We start from the raw sequence: 12,709 nt of genomic DNA on the forward strand, positions 1-12,709 counted from the left end.
CTAGTTTTCCTTCACCCAGCACCACACCTATTCCTAATTGCACTTGTAAATCTCTACCTAGCAAATTACATCCTACCCCTGGCATTAACAACAAATCATTAACAGCATATTGATCTTCCCCTTGTATTAACACATTCTTTATAACTGGGACCAAAAACCCCTTCACCTTTAGCCCCTACAGCCCAAGTTGTATCTTTTTACATAATCTTCCTCCTGGGGTCTTAATTTCAAATTTATCAAGGGCTCTTCTGTTGGTATATCCCCCAGGAGGTAGAGTCCCTGACACCCCTAGTGATTACCACCCTCATCCTGTTGGGTTACTTCAAACACCAACAGGTCCCGTATTCTCTGGGGGCATTCTTGTTTATAATGCCCCCCCTCCCCACAATAAAAACATTCCCTTGTGATTTCCCTAGCCAGTGGTGCCTCTTGGTTCCACCTTCCCTTTCATTCCCTTGCCTGTTTCAAATTGTGATTTCCCGTCTGAGATTTCTTGTGTTTATTTCTAACAGCTTCTTGTGCAGTTATCATAATTTTAGCTTTAGTTTTAGCCTTTTCTTCATCCTTCCTAATATCTACTTTCTGTGCTTCTCTCAGGAGTTCCTCCAGACACTTATTATAATGACCTAGAGTCACTCATATCTCTCCTCCGCTCTTGTTCATTCTGATTCCACTGCAGAGGGGTTACAGGGAGTTTCCTTTCCCCGGGTATCCCCTGCTGATTTTCTCTCTCCCATATCCACATTCCAACCGTTCTGATCATCTGTCTTTCCTCAGGAAAGAAAAAAAAAAAAAATTCCTGTAATCGACTGCATCTCCTCCCATGTATATATATACTGGGTCCCAAAAATTGATCAATCTTCTCTGACAGCCCCACAGGGTCCTCTAAAAACCTCCTAAATTCATTCTTATACGCCCTCACTTCTACATTAGTGAGCGGCACATCCACAAATCCCATCCCCCCTTGAATTCCTGCCGCTGGGACTTCCCCGCAAGGGATTAACCCTAGCCGCCCCGTGCTCCCTTAAACGATTTCCCTTAAATCATGTATGAGCCGATATTTCCCATTTGGTTTCTTTACAGGCAGAATGGGGGTGTTAAAGGGTGACATACAAGGCTCTAAGATTCCTTGTGCTAATAATCGATCAATTTCTGGTTTTAATCCTCTCCGTCCGTCTAGGGAAATGGGATATTGCTTTACCCTCACAGGTATGTGGGGTTCAGAAACTTGGATTTTAATCGGTGGGATTTCCAGTCTACTAATTGTGTCCGGAGAGTTCCAGACATCGGGGTTAATTTGTTTTTGCTCATCCACGGTCAAAGGATAAGTAGACACTGTTAGCTCTTGATTTTTCACTTTAATTTCTAATTGTAATTCAACAATTAATCTCGTCCTAGCAGATTAAATTCTGCTTCAGGGACGAGCAAGAGTTCACCCATTCCAAATTTATTTTCAGTTTCGAATACCACATTTTTGATTTTGTTTACTTTAAATGGTTCTCCTTTTGCCCCAATTACTTGTACTTTTTCCGGGGAAATTTTACATCCCTCAGGTATTTGTTTAATAGTCGATTTTTCAGCCCCAGTGTCTACTAAAAAGGTGAACTCTTGTTTATGGGGACCTATTTTTAATTTTATCAAGGGCTCATGATGACTCCGGTCCCCTAAGATATAGAGCCCCTGGCTCTCCTATTCCGTTTTCAATATTTCCTCATCCCTGATCCTTTCTCTGCAATTCTTCTTTATATGTCCCTTCTTTCCACAGTAAAAACAACATCTCTGTTCCTTCTTTACTACTACGTTCCCTTGTTTCGTTCCAGCAGATCTGTGTTTACCAGTTCGTCCTTTACGATCCTCTCTGACCGCTGCTACCATCATTTTTACTTGTCGCTTGCTGCTCTCTTTCTCTCACCTTACATAGACTTTCTGAGCTTCTCTCAATAATTCATCCAACCCTCTATTCTGCCAGTCTTCTAACTTTTCAATCTTCTTTCTGATATCTTCCCATGATTTTGCCACAAACTGAGTTTTGAGGAGTGCTTGCCCTAAAGGGTCGTCTGGATTTACCCCAGAATACAGCTGAAGGGCTTTCCTCAGTCGTTCCAGCCACTCAGTAGGGCTCTCATCTTTCTTTTGCATTTCATTAAATGCTTTATTAATATTCTGGCCACAGGGTACTGCTTCTCTAATTCCCTGAATTACTATAGTTCTCAGGTCCTGCATATGAGTTCTATGCACCGGATCCTGATTATCTCTATTAGGTCTTTGGAGTGGCCATTTAATATCCGCTTGAGGTCCCTGGGCATGTTGAGCATCCCACAGTCTCATTCCTGCTCGTCTAATCATATCTCTTTCCTCGGTAGTAAATAATTGACCAAGGATAGATTGCATCTCATCCCAAGTATAAAGGTTTGGTCCAAAAAATTGATTTAATCTTTCTGCCACTCTGAGTGGGTCCTCAATTAAGTTTCCCATCTCGGTTCTTTTAAAATCTCATAGGTCAGCCGAGTTTAGGGGTACGGAAATATATCCGATCACGGGTTGAGGTCCCCCCATGGGTATTTCCCTTAGGGGGTACATCTGAGCTGCCCCTTTTTGGCTTCTAGTTACACGTCTAGGAGGAGGGGGAGACTCTTGTTCCGACTCCGGTGGGGGAGTGGGCGCTCTGGGGACCTCTGGAGGGGCTGTGGGAGCAGGAGGGGAAATGTAAGGAGGGGGGGTTAGAAGGGTTTCGTCTAACCCTTCCTTCTTTTTCTTTTGTTTAGTTTATTTCATTCAGCGGGTAAAGTCTAGCTCCCAGTCTTTTTAGCCACACTCCCGCATACTGACTTTCTTCCGGGTTAAGGGGTTTTTTATTATTAACCCAGAGATTTAATTGTTGCCTTATCCAATCTTCTTCTGACCCGCAGACTGGCCAAAAGACATTTTTAGAAATCTTCTTCCCTCCCCATATCTTAGTACAATATTCTATCATTTTCTGCTTATCTTTCCCTAGTGTTCCAGGGAAATATCTCCAATTGTCTAAGATATATGCCAGAGGGGTATTCTTAGGTACAGTGGGTACCCTTCCCATGGGAGTCGAAGGCTTGCTGCCCTTCGCCCCCATCTTCTGGATTATCCACAAACACACACTCACTTGCTCCCCTTGTTCCTGGCCCAGTCCCTCGCGGGTAATGGGAAACGCAGTACTTAAGGGTCCGCACTCGCTTGGTTCAGTATATCGAACCTCTCATTCGTTATAATCCAGGAAACCCAATCCCGCCCGAACGGTAAACCCGCGAACAAATTCGCAATATACTTACGCATCCTGCGTCTTCGTCCGGACTCCCGTGCACAGAATTTTTATGGGATTTTACCGGTTTCTCCTTTGCTCATTATTCTAGAATTTAGGTTCGTCGGTAAGGATGGGGTGGGCTATCAGTCGCGGGGCCGCGGATTGCCGCGGGGCGCCTCCCCGGAGGACAGAAGCCCACCGTTCCTTATCCGAGTCACGGCACCATGAAATTGTTATAAATTGAGACCACAATGGATCATAATCCAATTATAATTTTATTAATTATAGCAAGTAGAATATGAGCAAAGACAGCGCTGGACGACAGGGGAGTCTGCGCTCCGCCAACTGCCGTACTGATCAGTTCAAACAGTTCCTTTTTATACATTTTTACATTCGTGGTTGTCTTTGATCAGTACCCCTTCTGCTTGCACAAGTATCTGGTTTGTGTAAGCAATTGCGGTTATCTTGTCTCACGCGGTCATCTTGTCTCACAGGTTATCTTGTCTCACACAAGCGGTGTCTGGCAGCTATTTGCATAAGCAGTTTTTCTGTCTTTTGCCGCCTAACCTTTACATTGAGCTTAACATAAATTTCAATAAACAATACCCTTAGTTCATAGTTTCTTACAGCTAGAAGATCCTGCAAGCTTCAGGAAACACAACAAAACCTTTACCTTAGGAAAGATCTTTCTACCAGAAGAATGATGCTTACAGCAAAGCTCCCTCACTCTTTCGGTCGTTACCTTAGAAACATCTTTTAGGCAAAACCACATGTCTAAACATATTGGCTATCAACCAGAAACTGATCTTAAAACTGGTGAGCCTGCAAACTGCTCTAAGATAAACATAAATTAATTTTTATTAATTTATTGATTTGGTCTACTTTCTGTATTTGGACAAAGCTTCCAGTGCTTAAAGGATGCATTCTTGGTTTTGAGTGAAGTCCCTTCCCCTTCTGTTTTAGCGCTGGCTTTCTTTGTCCTTTCCACAATATTCTTGATACATGATGTGCATTTGTTTTTAGCCTCCACTGAGAGATCCTAAAAAAAGCCTCCCCTACTGCTTACAAAAATTTAATCTCTTAGCCATCCCTTTTAATTTCTCTCTGAAAAACTTCCTCATTTTCATGTAGTTTCCCATTTTGAAATTATTATACCACAGTGCCTTTTGTTGGTGGTAGTTTTTGGCTCCGTTGAATTTCAGTGTGTCTGTATTCACTGCAGCAGAGCAGCTGCTGGATGGAGCGAGCGGTGAGCTGGGTGGCCTGAGCACAGCTCAGGGCAGTCACGAGCTGCTTCAATTTCTGTCTTTCCTGGCTCTCCGATCTGTGAAATTCCTGTTGGTGGTGTATTCAGTCTCAGCATCATGCCCTGACATGTCATTTGCATAATTTAGTATGAGTAATTGACACTTATCATCATACTTCCCTCATAGTTGCTCTGTTTTTTGTTTTTTTGTTTTTTTTTTTTTTTGTTTTTTTGCTGGTTCATGAGTGCTGTCACCATCCTTGACTGGCAGTCCCTAATATAATTCCAACCTTATGCATTTAGTAGTATTTGTCTGGTCTGTGGGGATGCTGTTACTGTTACTTTTTGATGCAGTTAGTTATTTAACCTAATTTAACTGTAATTTTATTTGAGGAGAGAACAGCCTCATCTGTCTCCCCTGTGTATTTTGCATCCTCTTGCTATGACGTCCTGCTCACAGCTCTTCTTCCACCAAGTTTTCAAATGCTTGCTGTAATGATGTCTTTGGTGAAAGCTAGCCTTCCCCTTCCTCCATCTTATTCCGTAGACTCCTAGCCTTTTGGGGGAGTACAACTATATTTCTTTGGGTCTTGTGACATCACCAAGAGAGAAGCACCTCATATTTCATGAACTCCACTGGGGACTTTGCTGCTGGATTTGCATAAAAGACTCTGGAGCAGCACAAGAGCAGGATGTGGTACATAACCTTAAGGGAGAAGCACAGGGAAATCCTGAGTTCCTCAATGTCAGTAACCATTAGCTACACATTTAGTGCTTCTTAGAAAGTCATGTTGTCTGTGCAGCTGTCATACTGAGATTCATCAAATGAGCAAACCAACCCTCCCTGGAGCTCATCTGGAATTTACTGCTGCAAGTGTCATCCTTTCCTCAACCTGAGAGAGAGGAGATTTTAATGCTGAGATTTCAAACAGCTTATGGAAAGTGAATGCCTCTTGGCTCAAACACAGCTCCAGGAGATGACACCAGGAAAGCAAGGTGTAGCCTGGAGGTTAACACGCTGTACATGAACAGATCTCTACTGCCTTGCCCTTTAAAGGAAGCTGTGCTGGGCTATGGTGGAGGCTGCCCCGAGGACCCTCCCTCTGCTACTGGGAGCCAGTGAACAACGGATGATGGTGGTGAAAATGTGGAGGGGCATCCCAAGGTCTTCAAGGCTGGCCCTCGCATCCTGCCATGGGAGAGGCAGATGAGAGCACAGGACTGACTTGGGAGCATCCCGGGAAAATGTAACGTGACCATATGTCTAAGCCTGTGAACAGGATGCTGAGGTTAAACCTGTTGCTGAGAGAGCTGGAGGAAAGGCCTTGGGTTTCTTTTTGCATTTAAGATGAAACATGGTGGCTGTGGCAATGCAGCTCTGTTTCTACCCTGAGTTTTGATGCTGAGGCAGGAGTGGGTTTGCTGGGAGGCTCCTGCCAGCACAAGGTGCCACATGGTGCCTGGGGGGCTCCGTCTGACTTGGGGTGCGTGCTTCTCTCCTGGGGTCAGGAACTGCAGAGGCTGGATCAGCCAGATCTGTGGCCAGGCAGGGGCAGAGCTGTGGCTGACATGGTGACACATACATCTCCTGAGAAGCTCTGGCAGGGACTGATGGTGCCGAGCCCAGCTGAACTGGGGCTGGTGGGCAGGGGCATGGGGAGGCCCCAGGGACAGTGATGGCAGCGATGTGCAGAGTGTAGACAGACAGGGATGCTTAAATAGTTCAGTTCCTGATGGACATGCCCAGAATAGAAGCAAACTATGTAAAACCACCATCAGTTTTCATGTGGCTCCTGTTCACTATGGTTTCTTTTCTCTTTTACAACTCCCTGTCTGTGGCCAGGAGTTGTGCCGGGCTTGGCTACAGGCTTTGGGATACTGAGCATCTCCCTAGCAGTGGCTTTGATTTGGAAGATGAGTAAGTGCACAAAGGGGTGCTGGGGATGAGCAATCAACAGCAAAGGGCTGGAGACTCATCTAAGCCCAGGACCTCAGATCCTGAACTCCATTATATGGGGTTAAACCAGAAGTTATTCTAGGTTTCTACCAGCCGTAAGTACCCACTGCCTGTCCAGAATATTTTTAAGAATACATTCCTTGTGCAGACCCCGGGCATCCCATTTCAGATCCTGTGGCAAAGAACAGTGAAACATATTATTGAAAGGTTTTTGTAAGACTGGTCTGTTGTCATTATAGTGGTAAGGTGTAGAACAAATATGCAAGGTCTATAACACTTTTGCATGCATGCAGAGGGTGCTAGACCATGTGGGAGAGCCTATTGTTTGCTACTTAAAATCTGTTCATCTGATGTGTGGCACGATCACAGCGTACCCACAGAATGATGTAGTTTTGTCCTGGGTTGAGTGAGTGGTGGAGTTTTTTGGTGGCAGGGGAGGGGGCTATCGGGGCGGCCCCCTGTGAGAAGCTTCTCGAAGCTCCCCCAGCTCCACGTTAGCTCCACTTCTGTTTGGGAAATTGAGCCAATCAGCTGCGCCCCTGTGATAACGTATTTAAGAAGGGATGTGGTGACGTGCAGGGGGACTTGTGAGGAGGAGTCCCTGCAGCTGCATGAACACCAAGGTCAGTGGGGGAACGGAGGAAGAAAGGAGGGGGGAGGTGTGCCGGAGCAGAGACCCCCCTGTACCCTGTGGGGAGACGGCAGGGCGGCCCCCCCCCTGCCAGCCATGGAGATCTACGGTGGAGCAGACATTGATTTATGGCCTGTGGCTCCTGCTCGGCTAATCAAAGTTCTGTGCCCGAAGAAGGCCGGGGTCTCATGGGAAAAGGCAGCCCCGCTGCTGTAATTCAGTGCTGGGAGGATTGCAGCATGGGGGGAGTCCCACGCCGGAGCAGCTCGGGAAGGGCTGCAGCTGTGGGAGGGAATCCAGTCAGAGGAAGTTAGTGACCCATGACGGAACAGTGTGGGGAACGCTGCGGCCCGTGGGAGGAATTCAAGTCGGAGAAAGTTTGTGGAGGACTGTCTCCTGTGAGAGGGGGACCACGATGGAGCAGGAGGAACAAGTTTCTGACACTCCCCTCACCGAAGATGAAGGAAGTGGCAGAGCTGACTGCACCCCCCATTCCCTGCCCCTGCGCCGCTGGGGGAGGAGGTAGAGATATCAGGAGCAGAGCTGAGCCCGGGAAGAAGGGAGGGGTGGGGGGAAGGTGTTCTCAAGGTGTGGCAATGCTTCTCACTGTTCTACTCTGTTATGTTAGTGTCTGTAATAAATGTATGTTCTTTTTTTCTTCCCCTAACGAGTCTGCCTTTTGCTCATGATCATAAAAGGGGGATTTTTCCCCATCCCAGTCCTATCTTTAACCCCAAGCCTGGCTCTCTGTCCCTTCTCATTGCCGGAGGGGAAGGGAGAGAGAGCTGCTGCATTGTGGTTGGCTGCCAATCAGGCAATCCCCTTTTCCACACCCAGAGTGTCATTTTCTTTCTCATAGCCAGTTTTGGTTCTCAGGTATCTGAGTAGTTCAGAGGAAACCCAGGGGTTGTGGTGGGGTGTTGCATCAGCATCAGAGTGCGTGTGACTCTTGTACGAAGATTGGAAATTACACAGAGGATATGAAGTGCAGTGTTCATGCATTGCTATTTTTAGATGCTTATCCTGACTTGTGTTTTCTGCATTGCAACTATCCAGGAGAGTTGCTTTTCAGCAGGTCCTTGCTGACAAGTGTCTTTCTGTTGCTTAATGGTAGAGAAAAGCTGTTCTGATTCCTTTACAGGCAGCTCCCACCTACACTGCCCTGAGCAGTGGGTGGCCTACAGAGGGAGCTGCTACTCCTTCTCCAAGGAGAAGAAAGACTGGCATTCCAGCCGGGAATCCTGTCGGGCACGGGAAGCTCATCTCTTGGTGATCAGCGATACCTGGGAAATGGTAATGGTTTTGTTACTCTTTGAGGATCTTCCATTTCCTTGCAGGTACCTCAGTGATTGACATCCAATCAGTGCTGTCACTTTGGCAATATTTGGACTTGAAAGGAGAGGAAGGATTTATGACTGATGTTATAGTGCGCTTCCAGTTTCAGTAAACACATTAGAAGTTCCCAGCAGGCAAAGAAGCAAAGGGGAGAAGGGACAGATGAGGGTCACTGTCAGCTGCTCAGAATCATCCTATGGAGGATGTTAGGAGACAGCCTTCTCCACTGCCCCTCTCCACCTCCCCTCCTATCCCCAGTGAGGCTGATAGGAATGATTACAGGAAAAGACTGTGGCACTGTGCAGTCCCTGTACTCACTGTCATTATGTCCCCACTCTCCAGAAATGCGTCTTTTGCAAAAGCAGTGCCTCTCCTTCCTGTAACTGCTTCAGCTTCTTCAGCTCAGTGACCCTTGCCACTCCCTGTGTTCATGCACAGGTATTTATTTCTTTCTCAGTCTGTTTTCAGTGATTACTTCCTCTCTCTGCTAAAAAACCTCAGTTGTGCTGGTGAGATCGGAAACTATCTGTTCCACTGCGTGTTTTCCATCAGGTGCTTACCAGGGGCAGGGGCATGTATGACCACTAAAGGAATGGGTAGAGCTGAATCGCTAGGGAGTTGAGGCATGTCTGCCTAAGTAGGGCGAAAGTACTTGATCTGGTTTTGCACAAGACAGGGCTTATTAGCTCAGGTCCAATGAACGTGGACAGCTTCCAGTCCCCTGGACAGAAGTTGCATTGTATGATGTTCTCTGAGGGCTTACAAAGCCAAGTCTCTGCTTGACTGGGAGTATGCACCAGGCTCTCTCACTTGGTTATGCAAATCCTGATTCCTTGGGAAATACCCATCTTTCCCAGATTACCCATTTCTGTGCTTGAAGAAAGCCTCTCTGGTCTGTCTGCTTTCTTACTGCTGTCTCTGCTACTAGAGTGTTACTCATTAGGCCTGTTCAGACTTCCCCATGTAAGGAAGACTTTACCAGCTATCCATGCCCTATACTGTAAAGGCTGTGACTGTTCATTCTCCCTTTGCTGGGGAAGCATGGTCACCTCCAAACACACCAGCAACACGCAAGCATTCCTCAAGCTACTCTCACTCCCATCACTTTACCAAGCCATCTTTGTTAATGCTTTTGTGTGAAGATGTCCACTCTGAAGCTTTATTTATGGCAGCAGGAGATAAGGATGGAGCCCAGCCATACCAGTGAAAGGTTGCTGTTGTTTGCTTTCATTGCAAATGTGGAGAAGACAAGCTTCTCTGTCTTGTCTTTGTCTCTTTTTTTTATTTTTTGGGGGGGGGCGTGGGCAGGGAGAAATTTACTTCAGAGCTGAGTTTCTGTTGCAGGCTTCACCTTTTAACAGTAAACAGGAGTTAAAGGTTATGCAAAAGGAAATAGACATTGAAAACACATAGGAGAAAAGTTTGTATAAAATGTAATGAGCTTTGGCCGTGGGCTCTTTACACAGATCTGTCAGTGCCTTTGCATCCTGCCCTGAACTGATTTTCCCTTTAACTGTTAATACTTTGTATTAGCTTCCTAGCTAGCTGTATGGTAGAGTGCTAATACACTAATAGCATATGTTTGTACATAAAACTCTGTGTAGGAAACTCCAGGAGACTGGGATGCAGTTGATTCACATATATTGCCCTAAGAAATGTCCTTTGAAGAATCTGCCCAGGACCCTTGAAAGGCTGTTTACTTCCTTGTGAGTGTACACAGTTGTTATTCCAAGCATGATCTGCAGGGTTGATCTTCCTGATTAGAAGGTGCTGACATGCAGTATTGTCAGTCACATAAGGAACAGTCAGGCCAGGGGATTATCTTGCTCTCTGTTCTCTTTATTTATCCTTACCTCTATTTTCAGGCTGGCTTTTCTTAGTCACTTTGTAATTCATCAGCAGTTCTAGGACCTGTTCAAGAGTATTCAAACAGGATGTTTCTGGACTGGACTGAGGAACAAAACAGGCTCTGGATGGAATTGGGAAGATGGCTCTATATTCAGTGGCAAGAAATGAGTTTCATTCTGTTTTAAAAACAACAGTGCTCATTCAGATTGCTGGTGTTCTGCAACACCCAGAGTTCCTGCACTAGGTCTCAGGAGCTCTCTTCCTGGGCAGATTTTCTTCTTACTGTGACCTGCATGGCACTGAACTCAGAAGGGTCTACTTTTTACTTCTCTGCATCTTGTAAAGGCACGTACCTGTGAAAAGCAGGTCTAAGTATCTAAGTATCTCACTCTCTACTTCCCTCCATCTGCTCAGACCAAGGCTTATATACCTGCACAGTCCACACCATTTCTTAATCAGAAAAGCATAAGTTCCACCTTTCATTCATTCTGCCAAGTGCTGGCGTCACAGGGTGTGACAATTCAGCCCTTTGCTGCTTCACTAGTGCCAACCCAAGTCAGAACCTTAATTTTGGCTCAGTCTTTACTTGGACAAAACTCAGCATTCTGCACAAGGGAAAACATTATGATTCGGTCCAGTGACTTTGGCTGGCCCTTTCTTTTTTATGGCAGTTAAGACAAGGATTTAGTCTGTAACACTTCTCCAGCAAGGAAACTCACCCAAGATCCTGCTGTCAGTAGGTCAGTACTCTAAGCACTTGACTTAGTTTCCTTCTTAAATCCAGCCTTCTGTTCTTACAGACTCCTTGGAGGGAATCATCTTTCCACAAAACTCTCAGCACTGCCATTCTCATGAAGAGGTTGAGTTCTTTCGCTTCCTCTGGGCTCCACCCTTCAAAATCAGATGCTTTTTCTTTCTTGTCTCCAGGAGACAATCTCAGCATTTTATTTCTCTCACTTTTGTTCCATGTTTCTTGGAGGGTCCTCTCTAACAGCCCTGTGCAACATTGTGTTGTCCCAATGAAAGATCACTTTCAGGCTTCCAGCTGTGCATTTCATGCTCCATGGATCTGTGAGAAATCTTGTAGATAAATCCCATGTGCATTTTCATCTCATAACCATCTCATCAGTGGTACAAGTAGTCACTGTCCTGCAAACCAAAGCTCTACACAAGACCAAGGATCTGCCCTTTCCACACCCCCCTCAGGAAAGTGTTTTGCAGGAGTAGACTTGTTGCCCGTAAGGGTGTTATCCTCTGTAGTTGACCCATTCTTAATCCACATGTGTTGGATTATGTCTGTTTGTGACCAGATGAGACCTGGGATACATTCCCTGGCCTAGTCTTTGCCTCATTTGTTCCATAGGGGCAAAAAAAAGGTTTGTCACAACAGATGCTGGGACTTCAGATCTCTGAGGGTGAGCTGGCCATTTTCCTTCATTCCTGAGCATCAGATATCATTTTCATTCCCTGCATCTCCATTGTCTGGTGCCAGCAGGATCAGGAAAATGAAGCCTGCTGAACAGACTTCTCTCAGTGGCAGTCTCTTCTTTTGCATCCCAGTGCTATGAGTGGGAGAGAAGAGGGTGAAATGAGACTACAACTTGTATAAATCCAGCAGTGAAAACAAACCTCCAGTACTGCACTGGACCAAAAGTGTGTACCCATGTCATTACTTCTCTCTGGTGGAAGGAACCAGTTGCATGCCATGTTTTATAGGCCAACTTCAACCAAACTAGTCAAGAGGGTGGACATCTGGAGTCAAAGGAACACAGTTAACTGTGTCTTATTGAATCAACCAAGACCGTGTTTCCCTCTCCACCTCTGCAGTTTCACACTGCAGAGAGAGGAAGCAGTGGACAAATCCTTACTACAAGAAGATTTCAGTTCAAATCGGAGACAGGCTAAGAGTGTGACCAGCATAAAAACACAGTGAATATTAAGGGTGGGAGAGTAGGTTGCATTTCCACAGACCTGGAAAACTGTCTCTGTCTCTGAAGCACACAGCAGCTGTGGCCTACTCTGAACATCCACCTCACTATACCTACATGACATGGAGCACACGAGTGTTTCCGTGGGGATTTCCCAAACAGCAAGTCACAAGCCTTGGCAAGCAGTAGGGTAGTGACAGACACCCTGAGATGTGTGTTTGTTCTGGGAGAGAGACAGGTTGGAGAAATGGGCTGACAGGAACCTCATGAAGTTCAACAAGGAGAAGGTCAAAGTGCTGCAGCTGAGGAGGAACAGCCTCATGCATCAGTACACCCCAGCTTTGCAGAAAAGGACCTGGGTGTCCTGGTGAGCACCAATTTGAACATGAGCCAGCGATGTGCCCTTGCTGCAACGGAGGGGAGTGGTATCCTGGGCTGCATTAGACAGAGTAGTGCCAGCAGGACGAGCGAGGTGATCTTTCCCCTCTAC

At 46.1% G+C, this 12,709-nt stretch overlaps 1 protein-coding gene across 1 annotated transcript in view; it reads left to right on the plus strand.

Moving 5' to 3' along the window:
- The window catches only part of KLRG1 (killer cell lectin like receptor G1), a 31,315-nt gene extending 19,933 nt beyond the window's left edge, over positions 1–11,382 (plus strand). The window contains exons 3-6 of the mRNA XM_032984127.2: positions 6,346–6,442; positions 8,254–8,401; positions 10,352–10,455; positions 11,271–11,382. Of these exons, the coding sequence (XP_032840018.2) occupies positions 6,346–6,442; positions 8,254–8,401; positions 10,352–10,455; positions 11,271–11,382 (461 nt within the window). The remainder of the gene's footprint in view (positions 1–6,345; positions 6,443–8,253; positions 8,402–10,351; positions 10,456–11,270) is intronic.
- The last annotated feature ends 1,327 nt before the right edge of the window (positions 11,383–12,709 follow it).

Source organism: Tyto alba, unplaced genomic scaffold (genome assembly GCF_018691265.1).
Source record: "Tyto alba isolate M040663 unplaced genomic scaffold, T.alba_DEE_v4.0 Super-Scaffold_21, whole genome shotgun sequence".
Lineage (NCBI taxonomy): Eukaryota > Metazoa > Chordata > Aves > Strigiformes > Tytonidae > Tyto > Tyto alba.